Source organism: Blennius ocellaris (assembly GCF_963422515.1).
Source record: "Blennius ocellaris genome assembly, chromosome: 14".
In the NCBI taxonomy this organism is placed as follows: Eukaryota; Metazoa; Chordata; class Actinopteri; order Blenniiformes; family Blenniidae; genus Blennius; species Blennius ocellaris.
Window position 1 is genome coordinate 21,840,744 of NC_137663.1, and position 20,148 is coordinate 21,860,891.

At 43.7% G+C, this 20,148-nt stretch overlaps 1 protein-coding gene across 2 annotated transcripts in view; it reads left to right on the plus strand.

Annotated features, from left to right (window-relative positions):
• nlgn2b (neuroligin 2b) overlaps window positions 1-18,338 on the plus strand; it is a gene marked incomplete at both ends in the record, with an annotated part of 48,826 nt that extends 30,488 nt beyond the window's left edge. For both annotated transcript variants that reach the window (XM_080508268.1, XM_080508269.1), the window contains 5 exons: window positions 4,711-4,896; window positions 13,665-13,930; window positions 14,254-14,407; window positions 15,284-15,650; window positions 17,411-18,338. In XM_080508268.1, the coding sequence (XP_080364394.1) occupies window positions 4,711-4,896; window positions 13,665-13,930; window positions 14,254-14,407; window positions 15,284-15,650; window positions 17,411-18,338 (1,901 nt within the window). The remainder of the gene's footprint in view (window positions 1-4,710; window positions 4,897-13,664; window positions 13,931-14,253; window positions 14,408-15,283; window positions 15,651-17,410) is intronic.
• Window positions 18,339-20,148: the final 1,810 nt, after the last annotated feature.

Genomic DNA, 20,148 nt, shown 5'->3' on the forward strand with positions numbered 1-20,148 from the left:
CCAGGTCAGAGTCACGTCGGGCTAACAGCAAGTCAATCGCTGTGTTGATCTAAGGACAATACAATTACATAGATACGTGCAAACTGAATTGTAATTGCTCTGAGTAAACCTTTCAAAGCAGCATTTCTGCAGCGTTACGATGTAAAGGAGTAACACAAATTTTTATTTACTCATGAGGGACAATATGCGTTGGTACATGTGTGACGGTGTAGTGGTTAGCACTCCCGCCTCACAGCGAAAAAATAACCATGGTTTGATTCCACGCTCTGCAACCTTTATTACCAAAAGACACGATTTCCTCACTTTCCACCAAATCAAATTTAAGTGGAGCTGCAAAGCACGTTTACCTTTAAAATCCGGCTAACACAGCTTAAAGGGTTTTATGTGTAGTTATAATATACGTTAAAAAAATGTTTGCAAAAGTTCATGACATTCCAATTACATTTCATTACTTTTTCAGCAGATTTTAGTGGTTTCTTCCTTATTTCCTTCATTGACATGACATTTCAGAACAGTTCTGCTCATGAGACTGTTTTTACCAAACAATCTCATGATCTCTTTATGCATTTTTCATATAATTCTTGCTTATCAAATGTGTCAAATTAGAACTATTTTTACTTCATCATTCCAAAATCATATGACCATATTCAGCAAAAACAAATCTTCAAATAAATCTTGTCATATACTAGTACTTTTCTTGACACAAATCATGATTATTCCATGTTTAACCAGGTACAGTGAACGGGTAACACGTGCTGTCTCACAGTGACTGTTGTAGAAAGGTCAATTTGGCAGGTTATCATCACCAGCATCACCACTGCTGTGATTACCATCATCACCATCACTTACATTATAATCATCAACAGTAAAAGTTAATTTGCATTTCCACACACTGGAAAACATGCTGACCGTCTCAGTTCCTGCCATCTGTCCCTGTGTGCCTCACACTGACAGTCCTTTAGTACATGCTGCCTTCTTTACTGCCTTATATGTGTTTTCCTCATGAGGAGACACACGGATCTAAAAACACTGTAACCGACAAACTGCTAACTTCATGTGTTGGTTTAAGCTTCGTGTCCAAGGCTGGACAGTCCAGAAGAAAAACATCAATACAGTAGTTGTCCACATCTGCAAGTCCGAACTTCCCCCAACAGTGTTTCTGAGCAAGTAGTTGTTTACTTTTTATTTTTGACGTCTTTGAGAAAAGAAAAAAATCTGCTTACATTTTTCCAGCTAAATTCTCTTCAATCATTTGAGCTTGTGGATGAACCATTACCAACCGGTACCATTCTTCAGTTATTTCAATATTTAACTGTTGACCTGAGACCCCTTCTGATTGTAGGCATCCATTATCACATCAATCACATTCTCTGACATTATTTGTGATTTTGACCGACCTTTTTTGTTTAAAAAAATTTTTATAAATCCTTTAATTGCAGATACCTTAAAAAAATCTTCTATATTCACAGAGATTTGGAAAAGCCATTCCACATTCAATTTTTCGTAATTTTTTTTCTTCTTTGTTATGCAATTTCAGATCCATTTTGACATCAATATGTTCCATGCCAATAATTTGGGATCTGTTAACTGGGAGGGACTGAAATAGATACAGTAATTTGGGCAGTATATTTATTTTCACAGCTTGTTTTCTGAAGCTGAAGTCTTGAGGGTGAGTGGACCACCTATCAATGTATTGTTTAATATTGTCTTCCATTTTATTGAAGTTGACTTTGAGTGAGTTTGTTATAGTGACTCCAAGGCACTTTATTGATTTAGCCTTCCATTTGAGATTATATGCATCTCTAATTTGTCTAGATGGACAGTAATTAAATGGGACAATCTGTGTTTTCGCTTTATTTAAAGTATAACCTGAGTAATGGCCATCTGTCGTTTCATTAAATTGGAAGACATGGGACATTATGTCATCTGCAGAAAGCCCGGTAATGTGCTACTCACCTCCTACCGTCATGTATGATCATCATTTTCTTCACAGTTACAAAGAGACAGAAAACTACACTCACAGTCACTCATATACTTTGGAAGAATAAAAAGTTTTTTCTCAGACTATGAGTTATCAAGCTGCCTCCGTTAGAAATACAACGCGTCACATCATGTTTCTTCATCTATTTGAAGGATCTTAGAAGACCTATAGTGGCTATATAATCCACAGAAAAAGACAAAACATTTGAAACTGTAACCGTTTTTTTTTTTTTTTGTTTTTGTTTTTGTTTGTTTTTTTCATTTTTGGCTACTGTAGGTGCAAAACAACAGGCTTCTAGAAAGACGGACCATTTTCTTCTTCAATTGAAAAGCGAAATCATATAAATTCTACCAATAAATATATCTCGATCCTTCACGTTCCATCATCGCTGAAGAGCGTCCAGCTGTCGCATGATTGCATCGTGGAGCCGGATGTGTTTTCAAAAACTGTTCACTTCTTCAGTCGCTGCTCAAGTTGAACCGCACATCGACTCTCTCACTGGTGCAAAACCATATATCTGACAAACCAGTCAGGAAATGGAGGCTTGAGGCTTTTATGGTCGCTTTTGTGCGCCGTCTCACCATCTCACCCAGTGAAGTCACAAATTACGGCTGGATAAAAGCCGAGAGCTCCTTCTTCCTTAAAGCCGGCTATAGTCAATATTTTTATGTTGCCAGTGGATCTGGTGCAGTAGTGATAAACCCACAGAGAAATGGCACCATTTTATAGCTTTATAGCTTCTTTCCAGCAGCAGAATGATTCTCACGGGGAACAAACCCACTGCAGGGTGCCGAAAAGTGAGGCTATCCGGACGTGTAAATTAGCGTTTTGTTTGTACACGTTGATGGTTGGTCAGTGTTTCTGGTTGTGGCCTACAGTGGTCAATTGATTTGTTGTTTTGTTGCACCGCTGAAGATGTTTGACCCTGGTGTTTCCTCCTCCTCATGAATATAAATCGCCCTTTCATAACAGTATACAGATAATACAGCGAGGGTATAGATAACCCACATCATATGCAAACTATTATGATAATGACTTATGTGTCATCTTAGCAATAATAGTGTCACAAAAAAATGTATGTATTGACTTTAAAAAGACACTGAGGACTTCACTTAGTACCCCACATACCTGAAAAAGGAACAAAATATACATAACTTTTCTAAAAGTGTGAATTTCTAGGATCGAAACAAATGCTTTTTTGTGAGAATGAATATCAATCAGTTGCGGTGTTTAACTTCTTTACATGGCAGTGGTATTCTCCTTTTTTGTACAAGATTTAATGTAACTAAAATCGTCTTCACTTTAAGTGATAGTAAGGTGGATTAGATTGGCTGATGGTGCATTCTTTCATTAAAAGCATTGACCTTGTGTCATTACATGTACACATTTATTTATCGCAAATTCATTTCGCGGTGCATCAATGTGCAATTTTCCAGAAGATGAGGGCGAGATATCCACGTATCCCCCTTATGCAGAGTCACTTTGACTCACGGTGGCGGGTAAAATCCTTTCTTCAGATTGGATTAACAAAACACAGCAATAAATCTCTTTTAAGGAAATTAACTCAAACGCACACATCTCCCACAATTTATGTCGCGCCATTTTTATCGACTGGACATTCGGTATTTCCACTATAAGATCTTGCACGAAAACATTACGAAAACATGAAAACGACATAATTTTCAGCATTTCTGTCATTTCCCTGTAAGCAGATATTGTTTTCAAAATGTGAACCAAATCTTTACTGAAAAGAAAACATAAAAACCTTTTTTTCAGTTGGACATTGTCGTTTTTTTGTTTTCTTTAATCTCCACAAAAAACAAAACCGGATGGTAATAAGCAGCAAAGATGTTGTCAAGCTTTTTTTCCACACTCTATCTTGTGTGATGAGTTATTTTTTTAAAGTCACGTCTTCCTCCAGGATTAACAAATGACTTGTACTTGGTGTGATATTTAACCAAACAGTTGCCTCCTGCCGGTTCATTTGAAGCTGCACTTAAAACTGGCCTTGGTTTCAGGCAACAGTGAGATTTCTGTTTGTTCACAAGTAGTGACACATGTAGCACTTTCAAATCCCAAACGGGTTGAACGCATTCGATTTTCACATAACTGCTGCCGAATTCAAGTGTGCTGAAAGCTTTTTTTTTTTTTTTTTTTTAATGTTTTACACATTTTGGAAACATGAAAAAATAAGTTGCGGGGCGAAACAGCTTGTTACAGTTTAATACAGTTTAAAATCCCATGATCTCCATCTCATAGGCCCAAAACTGCGTGTGTGTGTGTGTGTGTGTGTGTGTGTGTGTGTGTGTGTGTGTGTGTGTGTGTGTGTGTGTGTGTGTGTGTGTGTGTGTGTGTGTGTGTGTGTGTGTGTGGTGTTTTGTTCAGTTTATTTTATCTTGTTGTGGGTGTGCACCTACTGTGTAAATGTGTGTCCTGGAAGTAGGTGAAACATGCCTTCTGTTGCTCTCCTCCTCTCTCCGCTGACAAGTTCTCTTAACTGCGTTGCCTTTTCAGCGTGGGTATTCTGAAATGAGTAATTTGGCAAGCCTTCTGTGCACAATCTCCTCCGTGAAGCTGAGAAGTTCCTGACAACGACAGGATGCCATCTTTTCTCTGTGTGGGGAAACATTTTTTTTTTTTTTTAAAGGAAAAAGCTTGCTGCCTTCTTCCACTTTCACCTAATCCCCCCCCCCCCCCCTCCCCTCTCTCTCCTCTATTTTGCCCTGCAGGTTTTCTGAGCACTGGGGACCAGTCTGCAAAGGGGAACTATGGCTTGTTGGACCAGATCCAGGCCTTGCGCTGGCTCAACGAAAACATCGGCCACTTTGGAGGAGACCCAGAGAGAATCACCATCTTTGGCTCGGGAGCCGGCGCTGCCTGTGTGAACCTCCTCATCCTCTCCCACCACTCTGAGGGTCAGGCTCTCTCCCTGCTATTTGCCACATTAGCACTCCTGCCCCATCTGCCCCCACCCCACCCCACCCCTGCTCAAAAGGGATCAACATTTCAGAACTGTGTCTTTATAAACTAGATAAAGACATATGGTGATGGCAGTCCCCCAAGAGAAGGGATACAATTTCCAAATTTGACTCACCCACTATTCGCATTATAGATTTTTTTTTTCTGTAATAAACACAAAACACTACAAAGATTGAGTGATTTGAAAGAAAAGCAGATTGTCAGCCTGGACAGTGTTCGACCCGACAGATGGCTGAATGTAAGTGTTTTTTTATTTTTTTTAAGTAAAATCCATTACTCACCTCAGGACACAAACCTTGTAATAATCCCAAACAATGTCAAATCACAGGAGACAAAGATCACTGAACCACACGGGCAAAATTGTGTCCCTAAGTAATAAACCGAATCCAAGCAGAACCAGGCGTTAGTGAACAATGCATTATACACTTTTTATCGAGACTTCACATAAATAATGTCGTGAGCTTTTCTCACTTTTTTGACTGCAGAGTTTCATTTTATAGATGCACACAGTGAAATTACTCGCATTCTTCACTGAGTGACAAATACATACACTTATTCATTCGCCTCTTTTCCAGCATATTGAACCACTTGTGGCTGCATTATACACAGATGAATATTTTATAACAACAGGTTCAAATATATCAAATAGAACATGGTGTAAACAACGAATGTAACAGTCGTGAGCAAAAACCAACCATCTATGACGACACATTACAAAGTGACCTCGAATGCTGTGAAAACACAAAACTTCCATGTGCGTTTTGAGAGTCGGTACATATGCGCGGGAGCCACTGAAAACACAACTTTTTGGAACAATAAATGTGGTGTGTGCTCTTCACTCCACTTCTCTAATCAAGTGGAGACATATTCTAGTTTTTTTTTCAAACAACCGATCCTGAACTGACCAAAATGGCAACAACAAAAAAAAAAATAGAGGTTAATTCAGTGTTTACAGACATTCTCCAGACATCATTTTAAAAACATTGCTGTGTAATCTAAACGATGCGTTTTCACTTGAAACGTTGTTGTGTAAACCAGGTCTCTAGCGCCACATTATGTAATAATGCTGCAATATGTAATAATGTAATGCATTTTCATCTCACTGTGTAATAACGCCGCATTTTGTGCTAATCTGACAGATTTTGTGATATAATTCTTAAACGTACTTTCCAATAAACTTTGCCAAATTTTCTAATAACTTGTAATAATTTGGTGCATTATGTAATACAAAGTTACAATACAAAGTTTATAGGAAAATGTGTTTAAGAATTTTATTACAAAATGTAGCAGATTATTACAAAATGCGGCCGTTATTTCATAATGAGTTGAAAATGTATTACATTATTATGTATTGCACCATTATTAAATAATGCAGCACAACAATAAAGTTTCTTCACGTGAAGAAACTCGTGTTTGTCCATGTTGTTCTCCACAGTCAAAGTGTAGGTATATTCATATATTATGAATGAACACAGTAATGAAGCATTTGTTTTTTTTTTGTTCCTTCCCAAACGTGTTGAGTGAGATCGCTTGCCTTGTCTCATCTTTTTATGAAATTATTATATAGGTATATTAGACCAACAGGTAAAAACTAACCTATTTGTCAGATTATGTTTTATTGTTTTGTTGTAAAAACCTCCTCTGATTCCTTTTAATAACGTAAAAAAAAAAAATTATCACTATGAAGCTTCCCAAAAAAATTCAAGTTAATTAAAAGCAATAAATCTATTGCGCACCTTAATGGTAGAGTATTAAAGATTTAAGTAGAGCTACTTTTAAGCTGATAGTTTTGAGTGTCGGGGCATCTCGGGGAGATTTATTAGTTTGCTTTGTAGTCGTAGAAAGTTTTGCCCCTTGTTTAGTTATCGTTTAGCATTTCATCCATCAGCATGTAACAGTTTCAGCTTCTTTTATGAACTGAAGGCAAACTACATGCAATAATGACACTCTGCTGATATTGTGGAGTTGGACATGAAGGGGCTGGAAGCAGTAACAAGCAGTTATGATGCTTTTATGTAAAGGTGATTACAGTTTAGGGGTTTGAAAATCTGCAATTAATTAAAATAATGAGAAAGTAAATGTAAATAGCATCGCATGCTGCACCTATTTATATTCAACTCTGAGACCGTTTCCATAAGTTCTCATTACTTTCTTTTTAGATGTAGGTGTGACATCGCGATTTTCTCCTCTTCATGTACAACTACAAGTTTTGACAATTGGTCCACACATTGGTCATTTTAATGCTTTTGCAATGTTATGAATTCATCATATGTTGCGTCATATAAAGGTAAAAAAAAAAAAGAACAAAAAATCCAAATCCTGAAGACACCTCCTTGGGATGCAGTATATGTGAGGATCCACACCTCGCTCCGGATCCTCCTCACTGACACTCCTGCAGGTAATTAACTAATTGATTGCTCGCACCTCTTAGGCCCTGCAGTGAGGCGGGTCCGGTGCCAGAAGATTGTGTCTCTCGTACGAGTAACCTGCTTTGTGAATGCGCTCCACGGCTTCCCGCTTCAAGCGTCCTTGGCCAGCCTCCTCGCCGCGCAGCTCTCCCTGCTGCGCTCCTCGTGCGCACTCTGCATCCCGGAATCTCCATTCCCTCGTCTCCCGGGTCTTGCATTCCCAATAAAAACACTGCAAATTGACCTGCTCTGCCTCCTGGTCTGCTTCTGGGTTTCAGGACTCCACGCACCGGCTCTCAGCCGTAACAGAATCTTCTGGCCTGAAAATGAACACAGCGGACCTCAACTCAGTGGGAGAAGCCCTCTCCTCCCAGGGGGCGCTACTCGGTCGGCACGAATGTCTGCTGCAGGAGCTCGCTGCGTCCATTCAAAACTTCCATCGGCGGCTGGTCCAGCCGACTCCTACAGACGCTCCCGTGTCAAACCCCGGTGCCACCCCCTCCCCACGGACCCTGGATGACTCCTTTCCCAGCAAGGAGCCCTTCGTTCCCCCACCAGAACCATACGCCGGGGAACTGGGCTCCTGTGACCAGTTCCTGCTGAAGTGCGGCCTCGTCTTCGACCTCCAGCCCTCCAAATATCCCTCCAACCTGGCCAAGATTGCCTACACCACCAACCTCCTGCGAGGGAAGGCAGCCCGGTGGGTGACGGCACTCTGTAACCACGACTCACCGGTTATCAAGACCTGGGCCCACTTTACCAAGGAGCTTGAGAAGGCGTTCGATCAACCGGTAAAGAAAGGGGAGGCGGCACGACAGCTCCTCTCCTTCTCCCAGGGCACCAGGTCAGCAGCTGACTACTCAATCGAGTTCCGGATCCTGGCGCAGGAGTGTGGGTGGCACGACTAGGCTCTCCAGGGAAGCTACGCCCATGGCCTCTTGGAGGGACTCAAGGACCAGCTGGCGACCCGGGATGAACCCTCCTCCCTCGACGAACTCATTGCGCTCTCCATCCACCTGGACAACCGGCTGAGGGAGAGGCAGCGGGAGCGTGCTGCTCGTCGATCCTTCCCCACCGGACCCTTCTCCTCCTAGCCGACTCCCAGGTCCTCGGCTTTCCCGCCGGTCCCTTAGTGTCGATGCAGCTGCGCCGGACCCATCTGGACCCCCGAGAATGACGCCGGTGCCTCCAGAACCAGCTATGTCTTTACTGTGGTGAAGCCGGACCTCGCTCGGACTCTCCCTCCTCACCGGCCCTATGACTGCTCCATCGTCCTGCTTCCAGGGGCTCCGCTGCCGGCAGCGCGCCTTTACAACATCTCACGTCCTGAGAAGGGGGCGATGGAGACATACATTCAGGAGTCATTAGCTGCTGGCCTCATTCGCCCTTCTTCATCCCAGTGGCAGCAAGATCCTTCTTTGTTAAAAAGAAAGACGCCACTCTCCGTCCCTGTATCGACTACAAGGGCTTGAATGCCATCACAGTGAAGAACAGGTCTCCTCTTCCCCTCATTGATACCTCCTTCGAACCACTCTGTGAGGCCCGGTTGTTTACCAAGCTGGACCTCCGGAATGCATACCATCTCGTCTGGATCAGGAAAGGAGACGAATGGAAGACGGCGTTCAATACCCCGCTGGGACACTTCAAGTACCTGGTGATGCCGTTTGGACTCACGAATGCACCGGCGGTCTTCCAGACCTTCATAGAACGATGTTCTCTGGGACATATTGAACAAGTTCATCTTCGTGTACCTGGATGACATCCTAGTTTTCTCCGGCTCACTGGAGGAGCACCGGGAGCATGTCCGCCTGGTCCTCCAACGCCTCCTGGAAAACCGCCTATATGTGAAACCAGAGAAATGCGAGTTCCACGCCACCTCCGTGCAGTACCTTGGCTTCATTATTGCCCAGGGGCAACTCCAACCGGACCCGGCCAAGGTTCAAGCCATCGTGGAATGGCCCATCCCCACCACCCGGAAGGAGCTGTTGAGATTCCTGGGGTTCACCAACTTCTACCGTCGGTTTATCAGGAACTACAGTGGGGTGGCCTTTCCCCTAACTCAACTGACCTCCACCAAGGTTCTGTTCCGGTGGTCCGAGGAAGCAGCTGTAGCGTTCGCCCGGCTGAAGACCCTCTTCACCAGCTCCCCGGTTCTACTCCATCCCGACCCCTCTCGTCAGTTCGTGGTGGAAGTAGACGCCTCCGACACCGGGGTTGGAGCGGTGCTCCCCCAGCGGCATCCTGGCTCCCACAAGCTCCACCCCTGCGCCTACTTCTCCTGCAGGCTCTCTCCGGCCAAGAGAAACTACGACGTGGGGAACCGGGAACTGTTGGCGGTGGTGTGGGCTCTGCAAGCGTGGAGACACTGGTTGGAGGGTGCGACAGTCCCATTCATCATCTGGACGGACCATAAAAACTTGGAGTACCTTCGCTCGGCCCACAGGCTCAACTCCCGTCAGGCGCGCTGTTCCCTCTTCCTCAGTTGGTTCCACTACACTCTGTCCTTCCGACCTGGATCCCAGAACATCAAACCCGATGCCGTGTCTCGGCTCCACTCCTCCCCTTCCTCCTCTGAGTCACCAGACCTCATTATCCCACCGTCCTGCATCCTGGGTGCTGACTCCCTCAAGGTACACCCTACGTTTCATGTATCTCTCCTCAAACCAGTCTACTCCAGCCCCCTGTGTCCTCCTGCTGACCCTCCACCACCCCCTCGGATCATCGACGACCATCCTGCCTTCACCGTGTCCAAGATCCTGGATGTGTGGCCCCGGGGTAGGGGTTTCCATTATCTGGTGGACTGAGAGGGGTACGGTCCAGAGGAGCAGTCCTGGCTTTCCCGTCGGCTCATCCTGGACGAGACGCACATCTCAGACTTCTACACCAAGCACCCGGACAAGCCGGGTAGGCCGCCAGGTAGCAACCGTTGAGGGGGGTTACTGTGAGGATCCACACCTCGCTCCAGCACCAGATCCCCCTCACTGACACTCCAGCAGGTAATTAACTAATTGATTGCTCCCACTTCTTAAGCCCTGCAGTGAGGCGGGTCCGGTGCCAGAAGATTGTGTCTCTCGTACGAGTAACCTGCTTTGTGAATGCGCTCCACGGCTTCCCGCTTCAAGCGTCCTTGGCCAGCCTCCTCATTGCGCAGCTCTCACTACTGCACTCCTTGTGCGCACTCTGCATCCCAGAGTCTCCGTTCCCTCGTCTCCCGGGTCTTGCATTCCCAATAAAAACACTGCAAATTGTGCCTCCTGGTCTGCTTCTGGGTTTCAGGACGCCACGCACCGGCTCTCAGCCGTGACAGTATACAGCTTATTATAAACTGCATTTACTTTTCCCTGCTTGTTTTTGAGTGGCAGATCTCTAAAATACCCAGCAGATGTTTGATCACTAATCCTCTGATGCGATCTTGGCTGCTGGAGCTGAGAAGGTGAATGGCAGTTTATGCTCTACCAAGAATTCAGATTATGTTATTACTCAACTGCTACCCTTCACATTGGCAGAGTGACCTTGGAGGGATGAAAAGAAATTTCTCAGAAAGCAGATTCTCAGTGTGAGCGAACACACACACATGATTGGACAAGATGTTAGTGCTTGTGTTGTCAGATCCTGTTAGTTGTGTTGCTTATGAGTGAGGTCTTCAAATATCACCAAAGTATTATATTCATAAATATTTATTATTTTAATCAACTCTTTCTTTCTCTAATGTGCTTAATTTATAAATTATTTCTAGATTATGTCTCCAGATGTTGGATTGGCTGAACGGTATTAACAGTTTTATCAAATATATTTGCGACATCGTGTAACATAGATTTCCTAAACGTGAGTACAACGTGACAACGTACTTCAGTGCCTTAGAATAACGTTGTTATCCTGTACGTCAGTGATTTCCAACCAAGGCGGCGCCAAAGATCATGAAGCCCTCTTGATTTTAAGGGGCACAATTTTTTGTTTTGAAAATAGATTTAATCAGCATTTAATCCTTTTCTGTCTCAAAACTACTCCTCGTGAACATTTATATACAAAGAGTATCATTCATTCATTTATTTACATTTTTTTTACTAATTAAAAGTTGGAAGGTTTTGCGAGGATATGTTGAACGTGAAGAACCTGTCTGCAATATAAACAAAGGTTAGTGTAAGGCTAAACAGAAAACTGAATTGGTTAAATAGAATATGGATTCATAGGTGAAATGAACTAAATGAGAGCTGAATGCATCGTTGGCTGTGGAAAAACTGGAGAATGAATGTTTGGAGCCCAACAGTTTATCCCCAGAAAAAGAAACTCATGGTCACAGACTATAACAAAGAAAGTGTATTTCACATATAGTTTGTTATGAAGTTCCTTCAACTTGTTCGAGCAGCATATTATGTTAAAAAAAAAAGTTGATATTGAACTAGATGGGAGAAGAAGCACCAGTTTTGAAATGTGACAGTCAGAAAGTAACTTTAAGCAGTTTGTGGTCACATGACCGTGATATCAAGCGTGTGCCAACCTGTCGCACTTTCCAACATTAGAGCACAGATCTTAAGCCTCCATCAAAGACATCGGACACATTTTGATCCAGTTAAACTCTTGAAAACCAGATCTGTGTCTGTGTCATTTGAAGAGAGCTGCCTGAAAAAAATCATTACGAAATCATGGTTAGATTCCTGTCGAAAGTGGCCTGGAGTTTGCTTGTATGACACACAACACTTTTTCTCCAGATTCCCACCACATTCACCAATTCATCTGGATGTTGTGACGGTCTTGTAATGTGACAGGTTCAGTAACTTTCATAAAATCATCTTGACAATTCCGATTATAAGCTAAAACATCACATATAGATATATAGAAAAATTATGTTATACAAGTTCTATTTGATTAAAGTGTGATCAGAGTGTAAAGGGGCCAAAGGGTTGTAAGCAGAACAAACGCAGGACGTAAGTGACGTGCTCTCACAGTTTAAACTAATTGACATGTGTAACTGAGGAATTCCTCTTTTATGTATTTTAGAGGCTGTAGGTGAGTTTTGAACTGTTAAATAATCTCTCATCATAATGCAATATACAGTGTCATGCATACACACAACTTCACTACAGCTCGTTTTCCTTGCATTTTGTTTACATCGCTTGATTTGATGATGAAAATAATTGAAAATAATCAGAATGAAAAAGCTTCAAGAGAAAGGTGGTTTATACCAATCTTTGTTTCCCTATGCACTTGTATCAGTGATGTCTCACGCACGATATTTTAAGAAACACGTCGGTGACATGCTGAATAGTGAGCACTGGTCACTGCAAGAAGCAAAGCTGCTGTCACACACTGGACTGTGTCTTCCTGAAGATAATCTGAAGAACCAAAAAGCTTTATTTGGAGTTTTAAAAGGAAACGCACAAAAAAAGAAGGAAAAAAAAACCCACAATAAGCTTTATTAGTGGAATTAACAAATCCCTCTTCTGGGTAAAGCTGGATATTAGATGTTGGATGCAGGTGAACACTGCCTCTCCAGTGGAGATTATAGTTGAATTACATCTGGTACAAAAACACTTTAAACAGGTTGTTGTGCACAGACTGTAACACGACAAGGACCAGTGAAATTTGGAGGGTGAGGGGTATTTAAAGGTGTGTGCGTGCGTGCGTGTGTGTGTGTGTGTGTGTGTGTGTGTGTGTGTGTGTGTGTGTGTGTGTGTGTGTGTGTGTGTGTGTGTGTGTGTGTGTGTGTGTGTGTGTGTGTGTGTGTGTGTGTGTGTGTGTGTGTGCGAGTGTGAGTGTGAGTGCAGAGAAATGTGATGAGACGACGAGCTGCAGCCGAGAGGCTTCTTAATTGATTTCACAGGGAGAGGAGCGGGGGCGGGGCACATGCAGAATATGGGGGGGCTTAATTATTAATGACAGAATCTGCAGATAAAACAGAGGGACATCAAACCACTTTACATAACAGTGTAGCGGTGCAACAGTGCGACCATTTCTTCCTCTGTCTGCCTCTTTTTCCGTCTTTCCCGCTTCTGTCAGAAACTTGTACTTCTTGTCCTGTGTGACATGAACACTTGATTTGTTCCCTCAAATGTTTTGTACAAAAGAAAGAAAAAAAATACAGGCAGATACGTAGTTTCTGCTTCACATGTAAAACTCTACAAATGCTCCTCCTCCACGATATGCATAATTTAAATCTCTCCTTGAATGCCCCATCAGCTGCCAGAAAAAGTGTCAGAGGAAATAAAACTGAGTTAAACTAATAAGGAATAAAGAGGATTTCTTTTTAATCTATCTTCTGTGGATTTTTTTATTTTTTTTTTCATGCTTTTGTTCAGGCTTGTTCCAGAGGGCCATCGCTCAGAGCGGCTCAGCAATCTCCAGCTGGTCGGTGAACTACCGACCGCTGATGTACACCAAGATCCTGGCCAAGAAGGTGGGCTGCACGCTCGGGGACATGGCTGAGTTGGTGGACTGCCTGCGGAGGAAGAGTTTCCGGGATCTGGTGGACCAAGACATCCAGCCTGCGCGCTACCACATCGCCTTCGGGCCTGTAGTGGACGGGGACGTGGTGCCGGACCACCCCGAGATCCTCATGCAGCAGGTAACCAACGATTCCCCACCTTAACTACACATCCAGTCAACATTTCTAGTGTTTTTTTTTGTTGTTGTTTTTTTTTTTTCAGTGTAACTGTACCAGAGCACGGAAATATCAGCAATTTCCTTTTAACTGTGGCGTGAATACAGCCCTGGCATTACTGCTACTTTCTCTTCTGTCATGTCACGCTGTGTGTGTGTGTGTGTGTGTGTGTGTGTGTGTGTGTGTGTGTGTGTGTGTGTGTGTGTGTGTGTGTGTGTGTGTGTGTGTGTGTGTGTGTGTGTGTGTGTGTGTGTGTGTGTGCGCGCGCGCATTTGTTGTGACACCAGGGCGAGTTCCTCAACTACGACATATTGCTGGGTGTCAACCAGGGAGAGGGGCTGAAGTTTGTGGATGACAGTGAGCAAGAGGACGGCATATCTGCCGCCGCATTTGACTACACTATCTCCAACTTTGTGGACAATCTGTATGGATACCCCGAAGGTCAGATCCCGCCCACTTTTGCCTTTGAATTCAATTGAAATGTGAATTTTCCCTGCATTTTTGTACGTTTCTACATCATTACAGTGCTACTCAGGTGAGAGAGTCAGGGCAGAGGAGTTAACAGATTATTTTGGGGCCACCAGTTACAATTTGGGTTTTTTTTTTCACACATCTTCCTTCTGAGTTCATTATTTCTTATTATAAAGAGGGTTGATTTAGTTTCTACAGTCTAACATTAGCATTAGATAGGACATGTCCCCTTGGTTATATTGTTGTCTTCAACATCTGCTTCTGTGGTGCAGTTAGTCAGCATTTCAATAGAATCCTAAGCAGCTTAAGGGGTGTTAAAACAAGAACAACACCATTTTGGCATTGTCTGTTTTCTCATTGCACAATGAAACAATGAGAAACATACAGAAATATCCTCAAAGTGAAATCAAGGACATAATAAATCTGGTCGCACATGCCCAGTTAAAGTAATTTCAGGCTTGAGTTTTCTTTTCTTTTTCATAATGTGATGATTGATAGAAAGTTTTATGCGATGATTGATATTATTTTGCAGTAGTGACATTTGTACCAGGTGGTCAGAGCTCTTGAAATGTGACTGTTCATCAGTGGTTTGTCTCTAAGTTTGAATATTTTCTTTAATCCCCTTTTCTCTCTCTTTATTTATTTGTCTGTAGTGGAAGGTTGTTAAATTGAACAGAGGACTTTTCACATTAAAGTGGCCAAAAATAAAAGATTTCACAATGTAAAACACAAAATTGAAATGTTGACAAACATCTTACTTAAATGCTTCAACTTTATGCTGCAGATGAACATGCACGTACTGCACACATATTCACATTCCTCTTGCTGTTTTTTTTCCCCCCCAAGGTAAAAACATCCTGAGGGAAACCATAAAATTCATGTACACGGACTGGGCTGACAGGGACAACAGTGACATGCGTAGGAAGACCCTCCTGGCTCTGTTCACGGACCATCAGTGGGTGGCCCCGGCTGTCGCCACCGCCAAGCTGCAAGCTGAGTTCCAGTCGCCTGTCTACTTCTATACCTTCCACCACCACTGTCAGACCGAGGCCAGGCCGGACTGGGCCGACGCCGCCCATGGAGATGAGATCCCCTATGTGTTTGGGATTCCCATGGTGGGAGCCACCGACCTCTTCCCCTGTAACTTCTCCAAGAACGACGTCATGCTCAGCGCTGTGGTCATGACATACTGGACCAACTTTGCCAAGACGGGGTCAGTATGAAGCCAAGCTCACGTCAGTTAAGATACTCTTAGCATTCTGCTCAGTGTGCGTGAGTAAAACGCCTGCAACCTGAGTCACGATGAAGCCAGTATATATGGATGGACGGATCATGATTTTACAACAGTCCGCACTTTAACATATTGCAGCTATGAAGACGGCCTATTGTCGTATTGCACACGTGTACAAACGCATCCACACACATTTGCTCACATACATGCACAGTGGATGCATTTTATATAAGTTGGAGAAAGTTCACCACTGCATTGATAGCAAAGTAGCGTTAACATCACAGCCATACTGTGAGGGCGAGAACATGTATGATGGAAGGAGGGACACTGAGTGTCATGAGTTATGTTTCTTTTTTTCTTGTTCTTTTTTTTTTTTACTTTTGATGCAACAAAATTAAGATAAACTACACAGACGAAAAGATAATATATAGCTTCGATAAACTACCATTGATTGTGTCAGGAAACTGAGGTAACCACAAAAAAAACATGTCTTTCTTAGTAAACTTTTACTATCTACATCAAATGTGTGGTTTAGACAAAACATCACCCGACAAGCAGCAGCGGCTTGAATGCTGCTTCTCCACACAAGGTGTTCAGGATCAGTGCTGCAGGCCACACATATTTCGAGAAACACTCGGGGCTCAAAAATAAATGTAGTCATGCATTCAGACATTGGGAACAAGACCAGAAGTGAAATAATAGGCGTTGGCAGACCCATCTCCAGGTCATATTGTGAGTAAAATACGACCTGTGGCCTTAAAATAGGACAGAGATGAATGAAAAGTGCTGAAGATGTAAACTGGGACACTTTTCCAACAACACCTGCACACCCACTTTTTCACACAATTATCCAATCAGGTGATTACACAGCAGCAGTGACATGCATAATGCAGACCCTGGTAGGACGTTTGAGTTCATGTTTGCGTCAGACAGACGGGGGCTGGTTTGATGATCTGTAAAATTGTCTCAAGAGCCTCACGGATGGAAAGACCATCTACATGAGGAATGCCAGAAAAGAATAGTCAGGCTGGCTTAGCTGTCACAAACAGCAACACAGGTAACTGCGCCTGACGATGTAATGAGCTGAAATACTTCTACGAGTGCACAACATGTCAAACCTTTAAAGCTGTTTGGTTTCCCTCCTGCCAGACAAGAATAGAAAGTCGCTGCAGTGACCTCCGGATCACCCAAACTGGACAGGTGTCGTGAATCTTCACCTCCAGATTTATGTAAATGGTATAGTCAGAATGATCCACTGGTAGTCTGAAACTTCGGACTTCAGCCTTCTGTTACCAGTCCAGAGTAGAGTTTGGAGTGGAGACTTTGTGTTCTGTCTTTACACCATTCAATAGTAGTTTGAATGCCACACTCTCACTTGTGTTTACCATCCTCCTCTGTCCACCTCGTTTCATAAACTTTACAATGAAAGCGGTGGGCTTGAATGGCCTATTCAGTTCAACCCATGCGAGATGTTACAGTTTGGAAGATTTTTAGAATGGAGGAGCAGCAAAAATAAAACAAAAAACATTGGACGCAACTAAAAAGTAATGTTTGCAAGAGCTTAAGAGTGAAACATGTCCCAATTCCTTATCCGTTCTTGGTGATCATCGAGTCCTTTATGTTACTAAACAGTCAATAAACGAAATGTCCAAAATCCATCCAGATCCAGAGTTGTTTTATTGAATTTCTGTATTAAAAGGCAGAGTAGACTGTGATCATAATCAATCTTCTCCCTTTTCCAGGGATCCAAACCTACCAGTTCCTCAGGACACCACCTTCATCCACACTAAGCCTAACCGATTCGAGGAGGTCATCTGGACCAAATTCAGCTCCAAAGACAAGCAGTACTTGCATATTGGTCTGAAGCCTCGCGTCAGAGATAACTACCGTGCCAACAAGGTGGCCTTCTGGCTCGAGCTAGTGCCACATCTCCACAACCTCCACGAGATCATCATTAACTCCATCACCACCCGAATGCCGCCAGGAGGCACCATCCACAAGAAGCAGCGTACCACTCCTGGGACCCCCATAATGTCCACCTATCCGCCGGATCCCGAGCCGGACGGTTCGGACAGACCCCCCTACACCCCTCCGTTCCCCAGCGAGACCAGGGACTACTCCACCGAGCTGAGCGTGACGGTGGCGGTCGGCGCCTCGCTCCTTTTCCTGAACGTGCTGGCCTTTGCCGCGCTTTACTACAAGCGGGATAAACGCCATGAACTCATGCAGCGGCGCCACCGCCGACTCTCTCCGCAGCGCGTCACGACACTGGGCATGGGCATGGGCGTCGGCATGGGCGTGGTCGGCGCCCCACCGCACAACGACCTGGCGCTGAGTCAGGAGGAGGAGCTGATGTCCCTGCAGATGAAGCAACAGAGGGTGGAGCTGGAGCACGGGACGCCGCTCCCCTCGCGCGGCGTCCACGGAGACCTGGAGCCGCTGCGGCCCCCCGTGTGCCCACCCGATTACACGCTCGCCCTGCGGAGGGCGCCGGAGGATGTGCCACTGATGACAGCCAATACCATCACCATGATCCCCAGCACCATCAGCAGCATGCAGCCCCTCCACCCTTTCAACACTTACCCCCCCGTCCCGGCCCCCTCGACCACGCCCGTCCCCAGCCATAGCAACAATGCCCTGCCACACCAACACTCCACCACCCGTGTATAGGACCAGGCACAAGCTCTGCTACCCTACTCTGGGCTTTCAGAGATGCACCACACAAACTGCTCCATACAAACTTCACTCTTTAAACCTTCTATACTTTACTATATATTTTTTATTTTTTGTCTTTTCTCATTAAGCCCTCAATTAAAGCTGCAGTTTGTAAGATATGAGGCGGTGGAATACCTCGAAACTGTAATCATAACTCAAGAAGGACTGGGATTAATGAGCTCGGTTGCTAAAAAAAAAAAATCCTGTCATCCTTAGGTACACACTGCTTATTTTATCTAATGTCTTTTGAGTGTTTGGTTCTTCAGAGAGCGACCACCACATGCAGCTTTAAGCCCGGGGCTCTTTCAGAAACTGATCACAATCGGTCAGACGTCTAACGTGTAGCTTGGTTGTTTTGCGCATGTGTTGTCGTGTCAGTGCGAAACTATGTTTGACATAGACGACAAATATTCACTTTTATTCATTTAGTGGGGAGGGGGGGTGGGGGGGGACAGGAAAATACAGAAGCGAACAGCTTTGTGTGCGGCAACATATGTCCAGACAAGCTGTCTGTCGTAAAGCGCTGGTTTTCATCAAACTTACAAATTGCAGCTTTAAAGTCCCAATCTGGAAGTGAAATTTGGCACCCTGTGTTGAGCACCATGTCCCAACAGCTGTCTCTGCATTGTGGCTTTGGAGATTATTGTTTACTGTGAAATGTATTGACAGGGCGAGGAGCACAAGGATGAGCGCAAGCTGACGGCCACGCGTGATTCCTTCTCATTTTCACAACTTCGTTTCTTCGATCCGCAAATGTGTGTGTCTGTTTAGTTTTGGATTCCACCAAACATTCTGCTTCAAAAGAGAAGCTTAAAGTATCTGCGTACACGCCGGTGCCGATTTCAAAACATTTCCAGATTGGGGCTTCAACTGTCGGGCGGGTACAGGAAAAATATAAGAATCCTACTCAGTGTGTAGGATGCAACCTGGAATCCAGGCTGCCCATTACAACTCGCCGCATCTCCGCCTCACACACACTAATCACGTCCATTACTTTATTTGTCTCTCGCTCATTATCTCTCCGTCTGGATTCCCACCTCAGCTCATTTACCCGCTGCTTCGCGCTCTTTTCTCGCTCCGCATCTGCCCTTGTAGCTCTTTTTATTAAAAAAAAAAAAAACAACAAAAAACAATTGACATGATCCATTTCCACTCCCTTTCCTCTTCAATCACTTCTAGACTCTCTTTTCCTTTTGGAGTCTTTTATACAGAAACACAAATGTAAATGATGTATTATTAATAAATTGTAAGGATATGAATGAAAAAAAAGATATTCTGATATCTCGTTTTTACCAGCATTCTTGGTGCCAAGTACTGTGATAAAGTTCCTCTTTCGCTGGCGTCCAGTGGACCGCCCCGAGAGGTCCATCCTGACTGTATCTTACACAAGGAATTACCATCATAAAAAGTGCCAACCCCTTCATCTTTCTGTTTCAACCATACACACACATACACACACACACGTACACGCGCGTTTCCCCTTTTTTTATTTTATTTTGAATTACACTCAATGTTGCACTGTGGCTGGTCTCTTCCTCAAAGGAAAATCAGATTAAATATATCCTCATTTAAAAAAAAAAAAAGAAATATATAAAGTTTTATTAACTACTTTGCTGTGTGGGATATTTGCATGATGTTTTGCTTTATTATTTTCCTTGTTTTCTAAAGCGTGTGGACAGAGAAGTTTGTCATTTTGATGATTTGTTGCCTTGTTCTCCATTGATTTATTTTCCATTTGAAAATCATGTTTTGTTTTGGGTCTTTT